Source organism: Mirounga leonina, unplaced genomic scaffold (assembly GCF_011800145.1).
Source record: "Mirounga leonina isolate KUSES-001 unplaced genomic scaffold, KU_Mleo_1.0 Mir_150, whole genome shotgun sequence".
NCBI lineage: Eukaryota > Metazoa > Chordata > Mammalia > Carnivora > Phocidae > Mirounga > Mirounga leonina.
The window spans coordinates 8,202,883-8,226,291 of record NW_023270374.1 but is presented as its reverse complement, the minus strand read 5'-3'; the positions used below and the strand labels follow the sequence as shown (position 1 = coordinate 8,226,291).

The following is a 23,409-nucleotide window of genomic DNA, read 5'->3' as shown; positions in this document are numbered from 1 at the left end:
AGAAAATATGCTTTTCCCTTCCTTTGCCCTAAAGTTGACATCCCAACCTGTCTATTTGTAAGCTTCAGAATTCTTGTTGAGATCAGCTTACCTTGCACACAATCCAGGGGAACCAGTTATGGTCTCTGGGCAGGTATCAGTAACATACAAGTCTATGCCCCGACTGGCCCAAAGAAAGACAAGTCCTATGTAGGAAAGAAATTCAAGGGAGAGTGAAAAATAGGAGAAAGAACATGGGCTTCAAAGTCAGCCAGACCTGGGTTCAAATAAACTTTTCTGCACCTCTGTCTCCTCATACTTAAAATAGAAATAATAACACCCACCTTACAGGACTGCTTCAATCAGAAAATAAAGTAATGTTTTTGAAGAGCCTGACATAGGTGGCAAGGTGAATTTACAAATGGATCTTTTCTTTGCGGTGTTTTCTGCTGGGGATTGGCAACATCCTGGTTTGTGGTTTGAGGATGACTCCCTGTGTGTGTCAATTATCCTGTCTAGCAGATCCAAAAATGCTGGCATTCATGCCCTGCCTTCTGTGGGGAGATGGCTATTGGAAAGTCCCAAAACATCAGCTGGTCCATGAGGCATCTTCAGGGTGGGCCTCCTGGTGTGCTCTAACTATGGTACATTGGTTATTGATGGCCCAATTATTGGCCTTCCTAGATTTGCCCTGGAATTTTGAAATCCTCTCTATTCTGACTATGGGTTAACCTCTGACTTGTTTTGGCCAAAAGTATATGGTAAAAGTGCTGGTGTGCCAGTTCTAAGCCTGGGACTCAAGAGGCCTTACACATCCCCATTTAGTTTTTTGCACTGTTGTATTTACTTTTGAAACCCTGCCTCATCCATGAGAACAAGTCTGGGCAAGGCTGCTAGAGACTGGGTGGAGGAGAACTGAGGTGCCCTGCTAATAACCAATTAGCACTCAGAAGAAGAGCCAACTTCATAAACTACCAACTGACTACACATGCATGAGGTAGCCCAGTCAAGACCTGAACTACCACTCAATGAGCCTAAATTGTCAACCCAGGAAATTGTGAGCTAAATAGATGGTTGCTGTTTGAAGCTACTAAGATCTGTGGTGTTTTGTAACACACATTATCATGGTGATACATGACTGAACCCTGAGTGACTGGGAAGTTTCCTCCACTGCTAGAGAACTTTAATGAGGACCTATGAGGCTCCTCAGCCATTGGAGTGGCAGCCTCCCTCCACAGATTTGCCTGTCTTTCCAATCCTGAGCCACTGATCATGTTCTTTGAGCTTCTTTGTGAATCATCCAAGAGCCTGACAGCAGAGGCAGCTAACCGTGGCCCTAGGGAGCCATAAGATGAAGAAAGAGTCTTTTGCAGGAACAAAGGTGGTGTTTACTTGTTGTTCTCCAGACCCACTTTTTGTCCCTCTTTCTCCAAAGTAAAACAGGAAGAAGTGAGAGGATTCAAATAGCTTAGAAATGTGATCCTAGGTCCAGACTCTGAGGAGGAAGAGCTTTAGTTGAGAGAAATATGCAAGTCAGTAGGGGTGAGTGTTTACAGCCTATATATAAGGGATTGTTCAGGCTGGGGACATAATTGCAATACAGGCCTTTGGTATCCCCTTATCTGCCTCTTACTCCTCTTCTCTTCCTTTCTAGCCCCAGAAACTTCCATTCCATCAGCAAATCTGAATCGAGGCATTTAGCTAGCCATGGTTTAGAGAGTTAGCCCTCCCAGAGATGACTGCACTTTCATGAGACCAAGCATTCAATACACACACACACACACACACACACGAAACTTAGAATGGGGCTAAGCAGGAACCTTGTGAGGCAAAGAAAGACTTTTCAGTGCTAAGTACACCAACTTCCCCTTATTCTCCCATAGAAGTCCTCAGCCTGCCCCTTCCTCTCTCTTTCTCTCTTCTCCCGACTTCCCCCACCTACTTCGCAGCCTCTGTTTCTAGTCTTTGTTTTTCTGTACTGTCGTATGTTTCTGTCCATTACACAGTATAATTTTCTTGTTTGTGCATTTCTTCACTGACCTGTAAGTACCTGTCGGGCAGAGCCTGGGACACCCCCATTCCCTTCCCTTTTCTCCCCATCCTTATTTGCCGACTGCAGATTGCTTGCAATCCAGGGAAATCAAGAATGGTCTCAATAAATGTCAGCGTAATGCAGAGCCTAGATCTGTCTATAAAATGCAGGGTCCAAAATGAAATTGATAAGCAATTATCAGCTAAGCCATTTTCAGTCTTCGATACATTGTTTTTGTTTCCTGGTTTTTATTCCTTAAACCTCTTGACAGCAGCTCCTCTTGGTAATAAAATTATAAAAATCTTTACATGTGGAATGACATTCAATGTTCTATCAAACTAGACTCCCAACTTAGCCTGACTGAGCATCATGAAAATCAGCACAATAGACAAATGTGAAGAAAGTAGGCAAATAATATAATGGGCCTAAACCAGGCAGTCTTAACTGTTTGGAGGCTCTGGACCCATTTGATAATTTCTAAGAAACTGTGGACTCTGCTGAGAACAAGCAAATGCATAGAAGCACAAAATTTGTGGTGGAGGCCATGTTTACAGCCCTTCTGGAACACCCATGGATTGTGTAAGTGGATAAAACTCTGGTCCAAAGGAAAGCAGGCCGTGGACTCTGGGAGGATTTCACATGCCTTTTGATTGGTTCATAATTGGCTGCCAGCTCCCTGAGGTTCCCTCCTGTTGAGGAATGGGAATGTGTGGGTTCAGAGAAGAGCTTTGGCTTGGAGTCATGCTTATCAGGAGGAAAAGGAAGCAAGAGGGAAGGAAGAAGGGCAATAGGAACTGTTGCTGGGATCCATAAAATTTTGCAGCATAATGAGAATTTCTAAAAATCTCTGCAAGTCTGAGCTAGCAACATTATTATACCGTCACCCAGCCTGAACCTTCAAGTTGACAATTTGCTGTAAATTCTTCTTTCACTTGTTTTTCTCCTTCCTTCTGGAGCCAAGCATATTTTGCTTTAAAAAAAAAAAAAAGGTGATGGTATAAAAGAAGTGTGTGTGTGTGTGTGTGTGTGTGTGTAAATGAAGAAAACATTTGAAAATATACTAAGTACTGATGTATATGAGAGGTTTCTTACCGGAACACTCAGGTGAGTGTTTGAGGACCTGACACTATTTCTAATATGTCTTTTCTATTTATAAGATTAGCATTCTATTTGAAAAACTGGGGAATGCATGAGCATTACGTTATCAAGGTCTGTGTAGGCAGCAACCTTATACTACTGTAAGTTACACAGTATCTGTCTTTCTCTGCTTGTGGTGGCCTCATGCTTACACACTGATCTCCTCAGGTAGCCCTTCTTAGATGCTCAGAGGACAGCAGATTTGGGCTCTACAACCCAAAGACAAGAGGCAAAATGACACCAAAAAATAACCAATGCCCACAGACTAATCTTCCATTAGGTCTGTGATCAATCAGTTTGCCTGTTTATTGCCTTTTTCCAATTTCAGCTCCATGAGACCAGTTAGCTCCATCTCTAACCTAGCCAAGACAGTGCCCCTAATCAGAGAATCCCAGGTCTTGGATCCCAAGAACATAGCAGAGGGGATGTCACTCACCAGCTTGGCTGTCCTTTGGTCACACTTGTCTTCATTAGGAATTCCAGCCTGCAAACTCGGATTCACAGCCATAGTTGCAAAGGTGTCTGGGGCATAGACTGAGGCTGCAGTGGAAGCAGCATGATAGGAAAGGTGTTGATTTCCAGTCAGGAGACCTGGGATTTCTGCCAGGATTTCCTTCTCAACTGGGAGAGCCCTAACCCTCCCTGAGCCAGAGCCTTTTCTCATTTTATAAAATGAAGCAGTTAGACTGAGCCAAAGTGCAATGCAATTGCCTTCAGGTAACATAACAATTGAAATGACCTCTGTATGTGACAATAGGACATGGTGGGGCTTCTAGCTTGAATGTCCTCTTAAGGACATTCAAATTTAATTTTTTAATTATTTTTACATTTTTAAAATTTCAATTTGGAGATAACTTTAGACTTAATTAATTAATTTGCAAAATAGCACATGCACACCCATGTTCATAGTGGCATGGTTCACAATGGCCAAAAGGTGGAAGCAACCCAGGTATTCATCAATACATAATATACATTTAAGGCATATTCAGCCTTAAAGAGGGAACAAATTCTGACACATGCCACACATGGGTGAACCTTGAAGATACTGTGCTGAGTGAAATAAACCAGTCACAAAAAGAAAGATGCTGCCTGATTCCAGCCTTTCTCAAATTAACATCTTACATAACCATAGCACAAATACCAAAACCAGGAAAATAACTGATACAATATTACTAATTAATCTGCAGACTTTGTTCAAATTTTTCCTAATGTCCTTTCTACTGATCTGGGATCCAATCCAGGATATGCAATCACATAAGTGATGTTGTCTTCTTGGTGCATCATATCATGAGGCACATGATTCTGATACATTTCCTCTCTGGTGAGGCTAACTTGATCACTTCTTTAAAATAGTGTCTCTCGGATTTCTCCACTATAAAGGTATTATTTCTCTTTATTTATCATTATATTTCCCTCACTAAGTTTAGTATCATTGCTGAAGCTTGCCAGCCACAATTATTACCATGGTATTTCCTAAAGGATGGTATCCAATTTCTATCATTATTTCTACAGTTGTTAGTTGGAATTCCACTCTAAGGAAGAATATTCCTTTTGCCTCCATTAATTTCTGAAAATCAGTAAAACAAAGCCAGAATAATGTCCCTCCAATGCTCGCTGGTACTTGATAACTTCAAAGTCCTTTCTAGTGTTAAAAATTCTCAGATTCATCATGCCCCCCACAACAGGAAGTAAAACTCCCAAGTTCATACCACCTGACAGTGATCAGAGGCACAAGTCTTTGGAAAGCAAAAGGTCAGCACACTTATATTTTCTTTCCTTTTCCATTCTCCACCCACCCTCACATTTGAAGTCAAATCTTGACATTACCCTGAATATATCAGTGGGCTTAAGTAGAAAAAAACATTCAAGAACCACTGAGCCTGGAAAACGCACATGAAATATTTATGTTTAATTTACCCTGGAGAATGTGATTTTTAATGAACAGGAACTAAATCACAAAAGCTGCAGTGTTCTAAAGGATTTTCATTCACACATCAGACTCCTAGACAAGTCTGCTGTGCCTTTGCGGTTCATCCAGTATCTGCTGCTCTGGCCCCAAGGCCCCCTCTCCACTGTGCCAGGAAGGTCACTTGAGGGACCCTAATGGAGCTGTTCCAGGCTGGTATCACCAATTAACAGATAGAACCAATAGTGTAGAATTTCAAGTTTGCAAAGTACTAAAAGCTGAGGGAACAAAACTCTTTTTTAGCCAGCTCTTTGTTTCTTGTTATCTGTTGCTGAGTAACAAACCAACCTAAAACTTAGTAGTACAAAACAACAGCCATTTTATTATGTTCATGAAATTGGGATCAGAAATTCAGGCAGGGCACAGTGGGGATGGCTTGTTGATGGTCCACATAGGAATTCAGTTGGGAAGACTTAGTAGCTGAAGGATGATTAGCATGGCTGGAATCTGGGATCATCCAAAGCTTCCTCATTTATATATTTGGCACCCAAAATGGGGTAACTTGAAGACTTGACCCAACCAAACTTGTCAACCAAAGCACTCCACAAGGCTCCCAAAGTTGCTTGGGCTTCCTCATAGCATGGCAGCCTGGGAGTAGTTGAACTTCTTAAATGGCAGATCATGACTTTAAGAGAAAGTGTTTTGGTGAACAAGGCAGAAGTCACAGGGTCTCTTATGACCTAGCCTCAAAAGTCACATGGCATCATTTTCACCATACTCTTTAGATCGAAGCAGTCACATTCCCCAGATTCAAGAGTTGGAATCACATACTCCATCTCTTGATGGGAAGACTGTCAAAGAACTTGCACCTATATTTTAAAAATAGACACACTCTTCAAAACTGACACATTAGGAAAATACATACTTTAATAAAAATGAAAATATTCCCTTTGTCTGAATACCTTCCCTTCCTCCAGAAATTTCATGAACCACTCCCCAGATATCCCTCTGACTGAAATAATCTCTCCTCTGGGTCCTAATGCACCTTGCCCATAACTACGTTGGAGCATACTGCACTCCAACAATAAAAATACTTGCTAACTCTTACTGAGTACCACTATGTTCCAGGCATTATTCCAAGAACTTCCCATGCATTATCTCAATTCTCAGACAATGTGAAAAGGAGACACTCCTATTTTATAAGTGAGTAAATTGAGGCCCAGAAGGGTTAAATAACTTGCCAGAAGGTCATGTTAAGTGGGAGACCCAGAGCTTAAACCAAGGCACCCCAGAACTCATGCTCTTAACTCATTCCATCACAGAGTACCATTTATATGCTGCTGTGTGTAAATAGGCCTTCCCTGATGGATTAAGACCTATTTTCATGTCATATTTATCCTTGCCTCTCCAGCACAAAACACAGCACCTGGCTTATGACAAGCAATAGCAAAAGCCATCAAAGACATGAACAGGCAATTCAAAGAGAAGGATTTAAAATGTTTAATAAACAAAAGAAAAGATGTTCAGACTTTAAAAACAAAGAAATCCAAATAAGATGGCATATTTTGTTTATTAAATAGGCAGAATTAAAATGTGTAGTGTTGTTGAATGGACAATGGATTCTTTTTTATTATGTTCAGTTAGCCACTGTATAGTACATAATTAGCTTTTGATGTATTTAAAGAAGAAATAATTCTACTGGAGCTGTTCCGAAAAGTAGAAACAGAAGGAAATCTTCCAACTCCTTCTATGAGGTCAGCATTATCCTGATCCCAAAACCAGGCAAAGACCCCATCAAAAAGGAGAATTATAGACCAATATCCCTGATGAACATGGATGCCAATGTACTCAACAAGATTCTAGCTAATAGGATCTAACAGTATATTAAAAGGACAATGGATATTTTATTCTCACTTTTTGGTTGATCTTATAAAACTTGATAGGAAAACTTTTGGGGGATATTTATCAAAATGTGAATGTTCAGGGACACCTGGGTGGCTCATTTGGTTAAGCATCTGCCTTCGGCTTAGGTCATGATCTCAGGGTCCTGGGATCAAGCCTGGTGTTGGCTCCCTACTCAGCAAGAAGTCTGCTTCTCCTTCTGACTCTCCCCCTGCTCACACTCATGCACATGCACTCTCTCTCTCTCTCTCTCAAATAAATAAAATCTTTTTTAAAATGCTAATGTTCATAATCTCTAAATAATGATTGAATTCCTGGGATATATCCTTCAAGAAAACCTTCATCTATGCATATAGTGACATTTACAAGGCTGTTCATCACAGGATTTTTTAAATAACATTTTTATTGAGACATAATTCACAAATCATAAAATTTGTCCTTTCAAAATGTACAATTTAGTGATTTTTAATATATACAAAAAGTTGTGAAATCTTACCATGATCTACTTTTAGAACATTTTGATCATTCCAAAAAGGAACGCTGTACCATCATCAATCATTCTGTATTGCTGCTTCCTCTTAGTCCCTTATGTAAACACTAATTTACTTTGTATTTCTGTGTTTATCTGCTCTGGACATTACATATAAAGGAAGTGATACAATATGTGGCCTTTTTTTTGGTCTGGTTTCTTTCATTTAGCCTTTAGTTTTTGAAGTTTCATCTGTATTGTAGCAAGTAAACAATGCTTCATTCCTTTTTGTTCTCATATAACATCCCATTGTATCTACATACCACATTTTGTTCATCCATTCATCACTTGGTAGACATTTTGGTTGTTTCTAGTTTTTATCTATTGTGAATAGTGCTACTAAGAAAATTTGTGTGCATGTCTTTGTGTAGACATGTGCTTTCATTTCTCTTGGATATATACCTATGATTAGAATTGCTGGATCAATTCTTTAACATTTTAAAATTTTGAGTAACTGCCAAAGTGTTTTCCAAAGTGGCTGTACCATTTCACTATCCACAAGCAAGGTATAAGGGTTCAAATTCCTACACACATTGTCACCAACACTTGCTGGTTTTTATAGTTTTTGTTTTTACTTTTGTTTTTTCTACTGGGTATAAAGTGATATCTCATTGTGGTTTGATTTGTAATTCCCTAATGACTAATGATGCTGAACAACTTTTCATGTGTTTATTGGTCATTTATGTATCTTTTTTGGAGAAATACATATTCAAATCTTTTGTCCATTTTTAAATTGAGTTATTTGACTTTATTGCTGAATTGTTCTTAATATATTCTGGTATGAGTCCTTCATCATAGATATGATTTGAAAATATTTTATCTCATTTTGTGGGTTGTTTTTTCATTTTCTTGATGAGTTCCTTTAAAGCACAAACATTCTTAGTTTTAATGAAATCCGATTTTGGACGGTTTTTTGTCCTTTGTACTTCTGGTGTCACATCTAAGAAGTCATTGCTTAGGCTAAAGTCATGGATATTTACTTCTAAGTTTTATTCTAAGATTTGTAGATCTTCACTTCTTACATTCAGGGCCATAAATAATTTTGAGTTAAAATTTTTGTATGGTGTGAGAGACGACTCCAAATTCATTCTTTTTGTGTGGATATTCAGTTTTCCAAGGATGACTTGTTGAAAAGACTACTTTTTCCCATTGAATTTTCATGGTGACAAGGTTAAATTAATTAACCAGACCTAACTATGAATTATTTCTGGACTCTCAATTTTATACCATTGAACTCTATGTCTCTCCTTATGCCAATACCAGACTGTTTTGTATTAAGTTTTGAAATGGGAAAGTGTGAGTCTTCCAACTTTGTTATTTTTTGTAGATTGCTTTGGCTATTTGGGGTCCTGGGCATTTCCATATGAATTTTAGGATCAGCAAATATGGGGGGTATTACCATCTTAAAAATCCATGAACATGGGATGTCTTTCCATTTATTTGTATCTTCTTTAATTTCTTTCAATGATGTTTTGTACTTTTCAGTGTACAAGACTTGTACTTCTTTTGCTAAATTTATTCTCAAGTATTTTACTTATTTGATGTTATTGTAAATGAAACTGATTTCTTAATTCTATTCTTGGATTGGTCATTGCTAGCATATACAAATATAATAGATTTTTGTATGTTAATTTTATATCTTACAACCACACTGAACTGAACTCATTTGTTAATTTGAATAGGTTTTTTTGTGGATTTCTCAGGAATTTCTATGTACAAGATATGTCTTCTGCAAATAGAGATAATTTTTTCTTCCTTTCCAATTTGGATGCCTTTATTTCTATTTCTTGCCTGATTGTCCTGGCTGGAACCACCAGTACACTGCTTAATATAAGTGGCAAGATCAGACAAGCTTGTCTTGCTCTGATCTTAAGGGGAAAGCATTCAGCCTCTCAGTGTTATATATGATGTTGGCTGTTTGTTTTCATAGATACATTTATCAGATTGAGGAATACCCTTTCATTCTAAGTTTTTTGAATGTTTTAACATAAAAGAGTGTTGGATTTGTCTAATGATCATGTCAATAAATACTTTTTAAAAATACTTAAATTTAAAAGAAATACTTTTTAAAAAATATTTATTGAGGTGATCATGTGGTTTTTGTCCTTTATTCTATTGATATTGTTATTATATTAACTTATTTTCAGCTGTTAAAACAACCTTGCATTCCTAGGATAAATCCCACTTGGTCATGTATATAATCCTTTGTATAAGTTGCTGGTTTCAGTTTGCTAGTGTTTTGATGAGGATTTATGGGCTGATATTTGTAAAGCATAGTGGTCTGCAGTTTTCTTTTCTTGTGATATCTGTCTGGTTCTCATTTGAGGGTAATATTGGCCTTGATAATGAGTTGGGAAGTGTTCCTTCATCTTCCATTTTTTGGAAGAGTTTCTGAAGGATTGATATAAGTTCTGTAAACATTTCCCTCTAAATACTGCTTTAACTGCACCCCAAAAGTTTTTAAATTCTGTGTTTTGTTTTCATGCATCTCAAAGTATTTTGGAATAGTCAGTGTGATTTCTTCTTTGACCCATCGATTATTTAGGAGTAGGTTGTTTTCCAAATTTCCAGATTTTTCATCTTATTGATTTTTAAAGTAAATAGAAATTGTGATCAGATAACATACTTTGTGTTATTTTAGTCCTTTTAAATTTATTGAAGCTTGATTTGTGGCCTAATATATGATCTATCTTGGAGAATGTTCCATGTGTACTTGAGAAGACTATGAATTCTGCTGTAGTTGGGTAGAATATTCTATAAATGTCTCTTAGGTTTAGTTGATCTTTGGTTTTGTTCAAGTCTTCAATTTACTTTTTGGTCTGCATACCTGTTCTACCTATTATTGAAAATGGGCTATTGAAGTCTCCAACTGTTACTGATGCATTGTCTATTTCTCACTTTGATTTGTCAGTTTTTGTTTTGTTAATCTGGGGACTTTGTTGTTACATGCATATATATTTATAATTATCTGTCTTTTTGATGTATTAACTCTTTTATCAGCATAAAATGTCATTCCTTGTCTTTAGTAACATTTTTTATTAAAATCAATTATATCTAGTATATGTAGTCAGTCCTTCTTTCCTTTGGTTACTGTTTGTACAGTATATCTTTTCACATCTCTTGACTTTAACCCATTTATATATTTGAATCTAAAGTGTATCTCCTGTAGATAGCATATAGTTGAATAATGGGATTGGGTTTTTTTTTTTCATTCTTTCTGTAAATCTCTGTCTTTTGATTGGAATTTTCAATCCATTTACATTTAATGTAATACCTAAAAGATATTTACACTTGCCATTTTACTATGTGCTTTCTATAGGTCTTATAAACCCTTTTCTTCTTTCATAATGGCCTTTTTGTGTTAAATATTTTTAGTGCACCATTTTAATGACATTGTTGCTTATTTTACTATATATTTTGTAGTTATTTTCTTGGTGGATGACCTGGAGATTACAATAAATAACTTAAACAATAAATAATTTAAACAGATTAATACCAACTTGATTTCAAAAGTATACAAAACTTCACTCCAATATAGCTATGATTCTTTTTCCATCTTTTGTGGTACTAATACATCTTTATACATTATAAACCCCCAAACATAGTTTTACCATAGGATAAGTGATAGTCTTCCTTAGGTTCTCTCAGATTCTAGTACTTGGGAAGAACTAAAGCAATTTATTTAGAGTCTCTAATCTTCAGCTTCCTCATCTGTCAGGCCTTGAGCAGCAGACAAGCTCTAATTATTATGGTTTCTCCAACTAGCTCTAACACCCATACCTAATCCCAAGTATCCTTAGCATAGGGAGACAGGGAAATGTGGCCCATCATCCAACAGGTGCTTACCAGATGTAGATGGTTGCACTGTGCCCAATATGATGAAAGACATCAAAGAGTTCAAGAGAAAGTCTAAGATACAGGACAGATAATCCAGCTGTGAAGACAGGAGTAAGTCACAACACAATTCTGGAGCAACCAGACTTAGAGTGGAAATACTAGTTCAAGAGAAGAGAATAGAGAACTTGGTGTGGGTGAATAGAAAGGGAAGGCTACATGGAGAAGAAATTTTTTTAAATGGGTAGAAACTAAAGAAATAGAGGAAAGAGTAGAAGGTATTTGGGGAGGAGAAGTGAATGGGCAGTATATAAGAAAAAGTAGAGAAAACAAAAGTACGGTGATAGGGAAATAGAAGTCCAAGTCTGATAGGAAGCTGCCAGTTTTCTCACATACATCCCATCCCATGGAGCCCTAAGATGCAGCCCCAGTTTTGGTTTCCTTGTCCTGAGGCCACTCCCAGAAGCTAATTATGTCTTATGTCTGTTTGACTCTCCACAGCTTCCCTTCACTGAAGGACTGTACCACTTTTATCACAATGGCCTAGCAAAGGCCAAGAGAAGACGCAGTCTACATCACAAGCAGCAGTTGGAGAGAGACCCCAGGGTGAGTTTCCTTGGACACCTGCCTATCAACCTCTTCTGCCACAACTGAGCCCACTGAGGGGATGTATAAAGGGGTGGGCTGAGAATTTTGAAGTAAAGACACTCAGTGTATTGTGATAAGCAAAATGGATCCTTGGCAGAGTGGCACTGGATACTCTCCACTCCTCTACCTTGTGTATAATAAGTAAATCTTTTATAGGCTATGGGGCAGGAAAGTAAACAGGGATACCACCCCTTTACTGGCTATCTTTTCCTACATTATTGTGTTTGGACTTCTGGTTGCCTTGGAACCTGTTTTAGCCTATGATGGGTGGGGAGAAACCAGTCATTTAATGAGTCATTTTATGGAAGGTTTCTACTGGTGAGCCCTATGCTCTTAGGAGGTTGCTGTGCCCCATATTGGGCATGGAGAAATGACTGGGCCAGTGAGTGATTAGCTTACAGTAGGCAGCAGGCTTCTCAGTATCCATGCATGGTTGCATCCCCAAGACCACCTCAGCCATTCTCTCCTATATTTTCTCACAATCACCTAATTTACCCTCATGCCTTGATGGTGCTCATAACCCCCATTTTTAAATTTACAATCTTTACCTTGCTCTTAGAATCTAGATCTCATTTCCTACTCACCCTGGAAGCTTAAATTCACTTCCCCACAATCAAACTTATTACTTTAGCCACAAAGCAGCTCCTTTTCTAGAATAGGAACTTTGGTCATCCCTGAATCCTCCTTCATCAAATCTCTTCTGCCATCCCTCTACACTTACAGACTCATTCAACTGAGAAGAATACTTTCTGTTATGCAATTCACTAAAAGGGAAATTAATAATCCAGACAAATTGCTCTCTGTACATTGATAGCTGCATAACTCTTCTCCAGAACTCTTGGGGGAAAGTGGATATAAAGTGGGTCAGACATTTGAGTTAGGGATTTACACATGAGACTCTGAATTGATGGAATCTGGAAACTCATTCTTGTGGGGCTTTTCATGTGAACATTTGACTGGGTTTAATTTGGGCTTTAATTAGGAATGCAGATGAAACAGACTCCCCAGCAGACCACCAACTGACAGGCCACAGGCAATTTTCCTTTAACTCCTCAACCCAGGGGAACCCCCATTCCCTGGAGTGGAAATTCTGCTCTGAGAAGCCACTTTATCTACTTTCACAGTAAGATCCAAGCTGCCTCCTGCCAGCCCATGCCAGACATTCTTAAAGGGTCTGTTGAAGAAGCTGGCACCATTATCTAAGGGAAAAGCTCTCTTTTCTGTGTCTTAACAGCCTCCACCCTGGCTGTACCAATTCAGAGCTTCGGGAATCTCTTGGGAAGCCTATGGACAGAAATCCTGTGTGTCTCACCTATGGATCCAGAGTGGATACCAGTAGACAAAGACCACTCTGGGAAACTGTGGCACTGGTTCTCCCTGCACTTCATCCCTGCCCTATGATCTTACCCTTTATTGCCAGTTATTTTCCTTTTATTTATATATTTGCTTAAAAGTCCCATTGGATTCTCCTCTTCCATGATTAAAGATGTTGCCTCAAGATCATCCAGAGAGAAAAACATAAAAGAAACTGTGGCAGAAGGAAAGAGATGCTTGGGAAAGAGAACTGAGGAACAAGGAAACTAAGAAGCCATTGTTTGGGTCAGAGGGACTCCTTGCGCCCATTAGACTAAGATTTTCTTATTCTTTCACTTACTTGAAATGATCTTTGAAATGCTTATTCTTGAAGTTTAGAGTGATGTTTCCAAAAGAGAAGAAAATAAGATAGGTTAGGTAATAAGGAGATCATGCACTAGTGATTCTAATCATTTGTCTTTCTCCTCAAAATATTGTCTGTTTTAACCAAAAGGGACATCCATTCCCCCTTCACTGCCCACTAGAAGGGTTCTGGTAACCATCTTCCTCTACATGGTGGTGGCAATCATCTATTTTGCCCATGATCAGTATAAGATAGTGGGTACACTAAAGATCATAAATCTCCTGTACCTTTTCTCTGTCCTCTCATTGAGGGTAAATGTCAAGTCTGTGGTCCATAATAAAGTCATTCTAGGAAAAGAAATAAAACATAAAATCTCATAATTCTTTGAGAAAAAAAAGACTGCTAGTGATGACTGCCTCATTTTAAAATATTAGATTAAGCCCTTTCCTGCATGATTTTCTTGTGATTATCTAATTCTGGCATCAGCTGATAGCAAAATATGGGGGCGACCATTCTTTTTTTTTAATTCCTGTATAATTAACATAGAGTGTTATATTATTTTCAGGTGTATAGTATAGTGATTCAAAAATTCTATATATTACTCAGTGCTCTTCACATTAGGTGTACTCTTAATCCCCATCACCTATTTCACCCCTCCCCCTACCCACCTCCTCTCTGATAACGTGTTCTCTATAGTTAAGAGTCTGTTTTTTGGTTTGTCTTTTTTCTTTGTTCATTTGTTTTTTTCTTAAATTCCACATATGAGTGAAATCATATAGTATTTGTCTTTCTTTGATTGGCTTATTTCACTTAGCATTATAAACTCTCTAGATCCATCCATGTTGTTGCAAATGGCAAGATTTCATTATTTTTATGTCTGAGTAGTATTCCATTGGATATATATAACACATCTATATCCATTCATCTATCAATGGACACTTGGGCTGCTTCCATAATTTGACTATTGTAAATAATGCCACAATAAACATACGGATGCATATATATTTTCAAATTGTGTTTTCATATTCTTTGGGTAAATACCCAGTAGTGGAATTGCTGGTTCATATGGTAATTCTATTTTTAATTTTTTGAGGAAACTCCATACTGTTTTCCACAGTGGTTGCACCAATTTACATTCCCACCAACAGTGCACTAGGGTCCCTTTTTCTCCACATCCTCATGGGGGGAACTATTCTTAAACAAAAAGCATTGACTATGACCAGTGTAAGAGTAGCAATATAAGGATTCTTCCATGTGGGTCTACAGATCTTAAACGAAAGGGCAAATGTGTTGAGAGGATACCTCAATCTTTGAGTTCCCAAGCACATTCACATAGGCTACAAAAAAGAAAAGTAAATACAAGTATAGGAGGGGTGCCTAGATAGTTCAGTCGGTTTTGTGACCAACTCTTGATTTTGGTTCAGGTCATGATCTCAGGGTCATGGGATCAAGCACCACATGGGGCTCCATGCTGGCCATGGAGCCTGCTTCGGATTATCTTTCTCCCTCTGCCCCTCTCCCACCCCTCTCCCTCTTTCTCTCTCTGTCTCAATAATAATAATTATAATAATAATAATAATAAGTATAAGTATAAGTATAAGTATAAGTATAAGTATAAAAGTATAGGAAGGAAACAAAAAGGACCAGGTAGCCAAAAAGGATTATTGACACTGGCTTTTATCTCTTGGGTAACTGTTGCAAATTGCATTTTATGAACCAACATTTTAAGAGCAAGTTGTTTTGTCATTTTCTGAAACGTGTTGTCTCCTAGACCAACCTACTTCATCATGCTTGCAGCCCCAGCTTCCTTCTTACTCCTGTCTCCACATCACTTCCTGGCCTTTCTCACTCACTGTCCTGCTTGGGAAGGAGCATGCAAAACCCAAGGAACCAGGCATGTAAGAGCAGGAGGGTTTGAGCAGCTACAGGTTGTCAGGGCTGAATCTACTCAGTAGCTTTTTAGCCACAGAAACTGCCAAGATCTGCTATCAACTCAAGAAATAACAAAAAAGGTAGAGGACTGAGCTTCACTTTGGTTTTGTTCCAGCTTCAGAACAGAAATTTCAAGGATGGTTGGCCCTTATTCAACAACTAATTTTTATGTGTAAAGAAAATGAAAGAAAGACTGGAAAAGGATCATATCTGCTTTTATTCCAGGCCAATAAAGTGCTCCTTCAATATGTTCATATTCATTCACTGATAGGTAGGACAATAGTTAAGAAAATAGATTCTGATGGAGATCATTTCAAAGGTGTTCTCTTGCCTTCCCATTTCTTTCTGCTAAATAAATTAGCAGAGTGACATTGTGTGTCAAACTACACTCAAATAACATAATTAATTAAAGAATAACAACAAAGAATTAGAATTCTGACTAGCATTATTTAGATGATAAAAGCAAAAATTGGGTCTTGTTTTTTTCTGGATGTCTTTGCACAGTGCAGGTCTGAATGCATAGTAGATGCTCCATAAATATCTGTCAAATGAATAGATGATTAATAATTTTTCCTCAGGGTTTTAATCCATGAAATAGTATTGTTCTTCTCATCTTATATTTTTATCCCTATTCTAAAATGTGCACTCTTTAGGAAACAGAAGGACAGCCTTCTTTTTAGCTACTCCTTTAGAAATATTCTTATTTTTAAACCAGTTGCTATTTTATTACTTCCAAGCCCTGTCACTGAGAACCCCATGAAGAACCAGTTTTTAATTTCAAAAATCCAGTACACTGTGTTGCTGATCATATTCACGGTCCTGGTACAACCAGCCAAGTGAGGACAATGTGTTTGGAAAGTTTGGGTAGCTAAAATAATGTGAAGAGGTAATAAATAAATCCAAAGCTGGGATGAAATAATAAAACTAAAAATGACTTCTCAGAGTGAGAGTTAGGAACAAATATCCCCTGCCCAAAACATCTGCGGGATTTGTTAAACTTTAGCTAAGAGCAGCGTCAACAAATCTTGAAGCCAAACCTGATTGTGGTCCACAGTCTACATACCAAACTCTCACAGTCCCACAAGTACCTGAAAAGCTGCAGAGAATAGATTTATTTAAGATAATATTTGTTTCACAGTTATGTTGCTTGCATATCTGACATAGCACTGAAATGAGAAATATTAAAAAACATGAAGACTCCCATCATTCAATGAGCAACACACATTAGTTGTACGGAAGCCAAATAATTTAACAACAAATAACCTGAACTTTATTTGTTGAGAGAAGTTATATTTGATTGGAAAATTGTAAACACTTATTCCCTTTTCAAAGCAATTTTATTAGACCACATAATTATCCCTTTAAATCATTTTTAAATCGTCTTCCAATTTTGCAAGTCAGAAACTCCCATCAGTTTGCTGAAAACTTTTCTCAGTTCCCCATCTCAAAGAATGGATGATGTCTCCCTTGCATTCTATATATGGAAGCTGTATCTTTCTACATTCTTCCTCATCCAAACATATCCACGTGTCTAATTATATAGATGGCAGACTCATGATCCTGTAGTGACCTAATTTTGTTCTTAAATGGTCTATTAGGAGCATATATGTGGAGTTTTTAGGGTGCTGCAAAACACCTACAAAAGTTAGTTTCACTGGATAGGTCTACAGCAATTTCATAGAACCATACCACCAGAACAAATGAGAATTTTTCCCATTCTTTAAAATTAACTGGACAAGACTAGTGTGATTTGTTGGGAAAAGTCTGAATAATGAGTGAACCAGACTTTCTTTGTCCATAGGTTTTAATAATACAATAATTGATATTGTTTGAAAAAATGGATTTATTATCATGCTTGAAACTCAGGTGGTTGATAGAAGCTGAGAATGGCTTGCAATTGCTCTGGGTCCTTTTCTGACATGATAATAATAATGCTTTTAGATCTAACTCAGATGGAGTAATTTAGCTGTGACTGGTGAACACCTTATAGAACTGTATATAGACTCAGATCAGAAAGATTTAGCATCGATGACCTAGAAAGCATGATCTGAAGAAGCCCATGAAATGATCAGAGCAATAATATAGCAATTTATTCACAATCTAAAGACATCTTTCTGAAAAGAATACTGGAACTTCAGCAGCTCAAAGCAAGCAAAAAAGTTCATTTATCTTTTCCTCCACAAGTAACACAAAATTTTGTCACAATTGCTAAGCTCTTAGCTTACAACCCTTTTCGAATACCTAGCACTAGTCATGTAACTTTTTATGATAATGAGGTGCCACTTACATGTATTGTGTCTTTGATTTATAGTATTAGATAACCATTTGATTATTTAGATTAAAAGTTGGGGGAGAGGGGCACCTGGGTGGCTCAGTCGTTAAGTGTCTGCCTTCGGCTCAGGTCATGATCCCAATGTCCTGGGATCGAGCCCTGCATCGGGCTCCCTGCTCTGCGGGAAGCCTGCTTCTCCCTCTCCCACTACCCCCTGCTTGTGTTCCCTCTCTCACTATGTCTCTCTGTCAAACAAATAAATAAAATCTTAAAAAAAAAATTGGGGGGAGAGAAGAAAAAGCACCATTATCTTGTGGAAAATCTGCTTTCAAATAGAAAATCTCATGGAGAAAAATGTCTTCTTGCACTTTTTTGGGTTTTGTTTTGGTTTGGTTTGGTTTGGTTTGGTTGGTTTTGTTTGGTCTTGATTTGATCAAACCTTCAGCCAGTGGGTAACTAGTAGAATTTGGGGTGTCCTGGATGGTCTCCTTACCATCACTGTGAATGTATGAGAGCCTTTCCACCTGGGGGCTGGGTAAAAATAGAAATTAGATAGTTTTAGTGCCTTTTTAAAAGAATTTATACCCAAAGAATAGGGTTTTGTTTTGTTTTGTTTTGTTTTGTTTGGTCTTCATATTTGTTAAGTCTCAAATGGTGAGATTTGAGGTGAGATGTTGCTCTAAGAAATGTATAGGACTGGAGCACCTGGGTGGCTCAGTTGGTTGAGCATCTGACTCTTGATTTTGGTTCAGGTCATGATATCAGGGTCATAAGATCAAGCCCAACGTCTGGCTCCACACTCAGCCCAGAGTCTGCTTAAGATCCTTTCCCTCCCCCTCTGCCCATCTCCCCACTCACCCTGTCTCTCTCTAAAATAAATAAATAAATAAAATCTTAAAAAAAAAAAAGAAATGTATAAGACTTCTCCAATCTATCTTCCAAATGTCTCATTGGGGGGGGGGGAGGAAGCAGATAGATTTAATTATATTTTACTTATTAAAAAAACAATCATTTTCTCATTTCTTTGTAGCATGAGTTGGACTAACAGGTGTTACTCTTTCCTGAAATGGAGATACAAAATCACACATGAGTTTGTGAAAGCTGATCAAGTCCCCCCAAATGATGACCATCTTGTCCAATCTGGATTTAGGTCTCCTGGTTGGCCAAGGGAACAGCCTATTTGAAATTGGGATTCTCATAGGGAAAATACCATCCACAATGCATGATCGTAACAGCCCAGTGGTCCATGAATAAAGCTGTGCAAGTAGACTTAACCATAAGTAGGATCTGAACATAGAATGAAATCTCTTTAACTTTGGGGGTTAAAAGTACAGATTAGCCAGAATTCCTAAGAGAGACTCCTTCTTCCCTGGGCTAACAAGTGTTCATTTAGGTGTCTCTGGCATATATACTCTAAAGAGAAATAAACTTAAGACATACAGAACTGAAATAAAGTGATATTGAAGCTACACTGTGAAGAAGAAGATATAGAATAAGAAACAGAAGCACAGGAAAATTTAAAAAATGAAAAAAAATTTTTGATTGGTGGAAAGTGTGTGAGACCCAGCCCCACATCCAATGCTGCACTCCCCACCCACCTCCTAACAGTGTCTTAATATCACCTGAACCATGTGACCCCTTCAGGACCTGGACCTTTCCTATTCTAAATAGGAAATAATAGGAAATAGTTCAATTTTCTATCATAAAAAAGGGAACAATATTTCCCACGCTAAAAGGGCAAATAACCAAAAGGAGCGCATAGCAGAGTTAAGCAGTTGTCATTTCTTCCTCCTCTCTTCTAGTTTTTCCTCCCTGCCTCCCTCTACCTTACTTCCTCTCCTCAAGAATCCATAAGCAGCAAACACACTTCTGGAATGTGCTGTGTCTCAGACTCTAACAGGAAAGCTGCTTTATAAAAAATGAGCTATAAATGCAAATGAAATCCATTAGGAAGGGATTTTGGCTCAGACCTCTCCACACCCAACCAACCAGCTAGTGACCTTCTGCATGTTAGTAAGGGGAAAGCAGGGACACAGTCCTTCAATGATCCTGCTCATGACATTTCTGCAGGAACCAGATCACTGAGTCAGAAAAGAAGAGAGAGGAGGGCTCCAGGGTTTCCTCTCACTTTAATTTGGTAACAGTTGTAAGAACAGTGAATGTGAATTAGATGCTGCTGCTTTATTTTGGGTTCCTGTAAAAAGGAACCCCTGAGAAAAGGACTCAGAAGAGGGTCATTTATTTGGGTGATTGGTCCTAGGAAGCACAAGGAAAAGAGTGAAATGAAAAAAGGAAGTGAAGAAAGCATAAGAGGGTGGATATTTTAGCAGGTTTTCATTGTAGGCACCTAAGGCTCAGTCCCACTGGGGACTCTATGAGGGTGTTGTGTAGAATGTGCTTCAGATTTGTCCTATAAGGAACGAGGTTGATTAATGGGTGATTAATATACCGGCTCTGTCTCTCATGTTTGAGTTGACCCTGGATGTCAAATCCCTAGCACTTTGGGCTTCCCTGTACAAAGGCTGAGGGAGCCTCAAGATGCTGGAAAAATCCCCAGAGCCGAGGGGCAAAAATGGAGATGCCTGACAGGAAAAGCTGTCAGTAGTCACAAGTGAACTCAGAACAGGGCTGAGAGAATACGGGGATGAAATCCACAGCTACAGTCACAAATCCTACAACCCAATGCTGTGCTGAGAATTTAGCATGCATCATCTTGTTAAACTTCCAGCGTCACCTGTGAATTACATACTATCTGATTCTCAGTTTACAGGTGAGGAAATGAGAACTTAAGGGAGGCTCGTCCCACAGATTGTGAGCAATATTCACCACCGCATGGTGCTGTTCTGTCACTGACTTGTGTTTCATAAATTAATTTTCCCTGCTCCTTTGTACAAAGAATGTAGTGGGACCAGATTCCTTGTAGGTGAGGATGAACTGTGATGTACTGAGATGCAGCACACTGATTTCTGACTTTCTTAAGAAGTTTGCAGAGTTAATTTTGACAATGTGTAGTTTCCACTTCACCCACTTCAGAATCCTACTGTAGGATTCTTCTAAATGTAAACAAAGATGGTGTCTTAGCTTAGATTTCCTGGAAATGCACTCTGAGATGGAGAGTTGCTTGTGTAAAAGATGTTTCTAAGAGTGCTGGTTGGGCATAGGATTGAAAACGGTATCACACCTGGGTCCCCCCAACTTGAAACCAACAATACACTCAAATCCTTTCTATGCTTCACACTTTCTGCCTCCTCTTTGGCTTCAGGACTCATGTGATTCATTGGGCCCACCCAGATAACCCAGCATAATCTCCCTATCTTAAGGTCAGCACATTAGTAAACTTAATTTCATCTGCAAAGTCCCTTTTACCACAGGATGCAACATAACCATGAAAGTAACCTTACCAGAAATGTGACCTTTCTGGAAGAGTTAACATGCCTTCTAAGGTCAGCAGCTCCTCTCTATGCAGCCCAGCTTCCCCTCACTGCCATCCTCCAGGCATTGCATTTAGCTCAGAGGGAAACATGAATATGTAGGCATGCAACCTTGACCATACTTTGAGCCCAAATGATGACTTCCCTTCCCAGCTGGTGACCAAATCCATTTTCTAGACACCTCATTAAGATGTGGGCTCAGGTGTAAACCTTCCATGGGGCATATATTTTGAAAGTCACTTGACAGCATCAGGAGAAGAAATGTGTTGTGAGAGAAAGGAGGAGTCTTCATTAATGCTCCAACCTGTGGGAAAAGCTAATCTGCCCTAATCTGCTGGTTTTATTATGCAGCAGGGAGCGACTTTCAGTATCTCCTCTGGGCATTGCAGTTATGCCTGGCTTCCTGCCTCAATGAGCTGCTGCTAGTGCTATAATTAAGTATTCGTGAGGAACAGGGGAGAATTATTTACCATGGATTTAGAAAGGCACAGAGAAAGCTGCTAATGAGGCCTGGTTTTTCCTAGATGTTATGAGCATATTTTTAAATGATTACTACTGCTCATGCTGTCATGCTTACTAAAAGAGAAGGAGGAACACTCTCGGAGACACATTCCAGCAAGCCCAGAGATCTCTGGGGAGTTTTAACTTTCTTTGAGAGAATTTTAACAAGCCCCAGTGCAGAGAAAAGCAACACAAAGAGAAGAAAGTTGTTCTGTATCATCTTTATAACTCACAAGATGAAGACTCTCAAATGGCGAGCTGGAAAGCTTTTAGGACATCCAGGCAAAATCTTTGATGTTTGTAGGGCAAATTTCTCCTGACCTACCTTACCTGATTCCTTCTCTAAACTTCCCAAGATGCAAAAGGAAATGTCTCTAACTACCTAAAATGTTTCTATTATTTCCTCTAAAAATGAGCATTTTCTGTATGTTTATTAAATTCACAATATAATTCCATTATCTAGTTGCTTGCTAGCAAACCATTTATTCGTTCAACAAATATTTACTGAGCTCAGCTACATGCTGAGCACTCTTCCAGGTACTAGGACACAATAGGGAACAAAACAGACAAAGTTCTTCTCCCAAGAAACTTATTTACTAGTGGGGATGAAAGAGAGACAAAAACCAGATAATAAAGCAATTACATGACTGTTGGTGAATGTGTTATGAAGATGAATAGAGCAAAGTAGGAGGAAGAGAGGGTGCCAGGGGAGGGGGTGTTTCTGTTTTATAAAAAGTATCCAGGATTGGCTATTCTAGTAAGATGACATTTATAGAGACCTGAAGATGGTTAAGGAAGGTGTTCATGTGGTTATCTGGAAAAAGGTCATTCCCAGTAGAAGGGCTATCAAGGATAAAGGCCAGGTGTCCAGGGCACACTTGATGTGTTTTAAAAACAACAAGAATGCCAGTAAGGCTGGGAATAAATGAGCTGAGGAGAACAGGGAAAGAAATCAGGTCAGAGAGGAACAAGGGAGCAAGACCATGGAAGACAGTCTAGGTCAGGTAAGGATTTTGTATTCACTCTGAATGAAATGGGATTTTCTTTGAGTCAGAGTGAATAATAGACTATGGGTGGGAAGGGGGGGGGCACAACTGGAAACCAAAATCAGTGCTAGGCAACTGCAACATTCCAGAAGAGAAAGGCCAGTGGCTTAGGCCAGGGTAGAAGTTAGTGGAGGTGGTGAGAAACAATTCAGATTTAAGGAGATATTGTGAAGGTAGAGTCCTCAAATTTGCTGATTCTTATGCCAATAGATCAGATAAGGAATGGGAAAGGAAGGGAGAAGGCAAAGTGGAGATGGGGACAGTATGGAGTCAGTATTTATGTTGGTGGGCAAAATGCGGGAAGAAGCAGGTTGATGGGGAGTGAGTAGAGAATCAAGAGTTTAGTTTGAAGAATGTTAACTTTTGAAATTTGCATTGAATATCCAAGTGGAGAGGTAAAATAGGCAAATGATTTAAAGATCTAGGATAGAGGGGCACTTGGTTGGCTTGGTATGTAGAGCATGCAACTCTTGATCTCAGGGTCATGAGTTCAAGCCCCATGTTGGGCATGGAGCCTACTTAAAAAAAGTAATAGAAAGAAAGGAGAAAGAAAGAAAGAAAGAAAGAAAGAAAGAAAGAAAGAAAGAAAGAAAGAAAGAAAGA

General features: G+C 38.6%; 1 protein-coding gene across 2 annotated transcripts in view; it reads left to right on the top strand.

Annotated features, from left to right (window-relative positions):
- The window catches only part of PCSK2 (proprotein convertase subtilisin/kexin type 2), a 282,136-nt gene that overhangs the window by 28,779 nt on the left and 229,948 nt on the right, over positions 1 to 23,409 (top strand). Inside the window, exon 2 of one of the 2 annotated variants that reach the window (XM_035005803.1) lies at positions 11,821 to 11,925. The exons of the other annotated variant lie outside the window; for it this stretch is intronic. Within the exon in view, the coding sequence (XP_034861694.1) occupies positions 11,821 to 11,925 (105 nt within the window). The remainder of the gene's footprint in view (positions 1 to 11,820; positions 11,926 to 23,409) is intronic. 2 annotated transcript variants of the gene reach the window in all.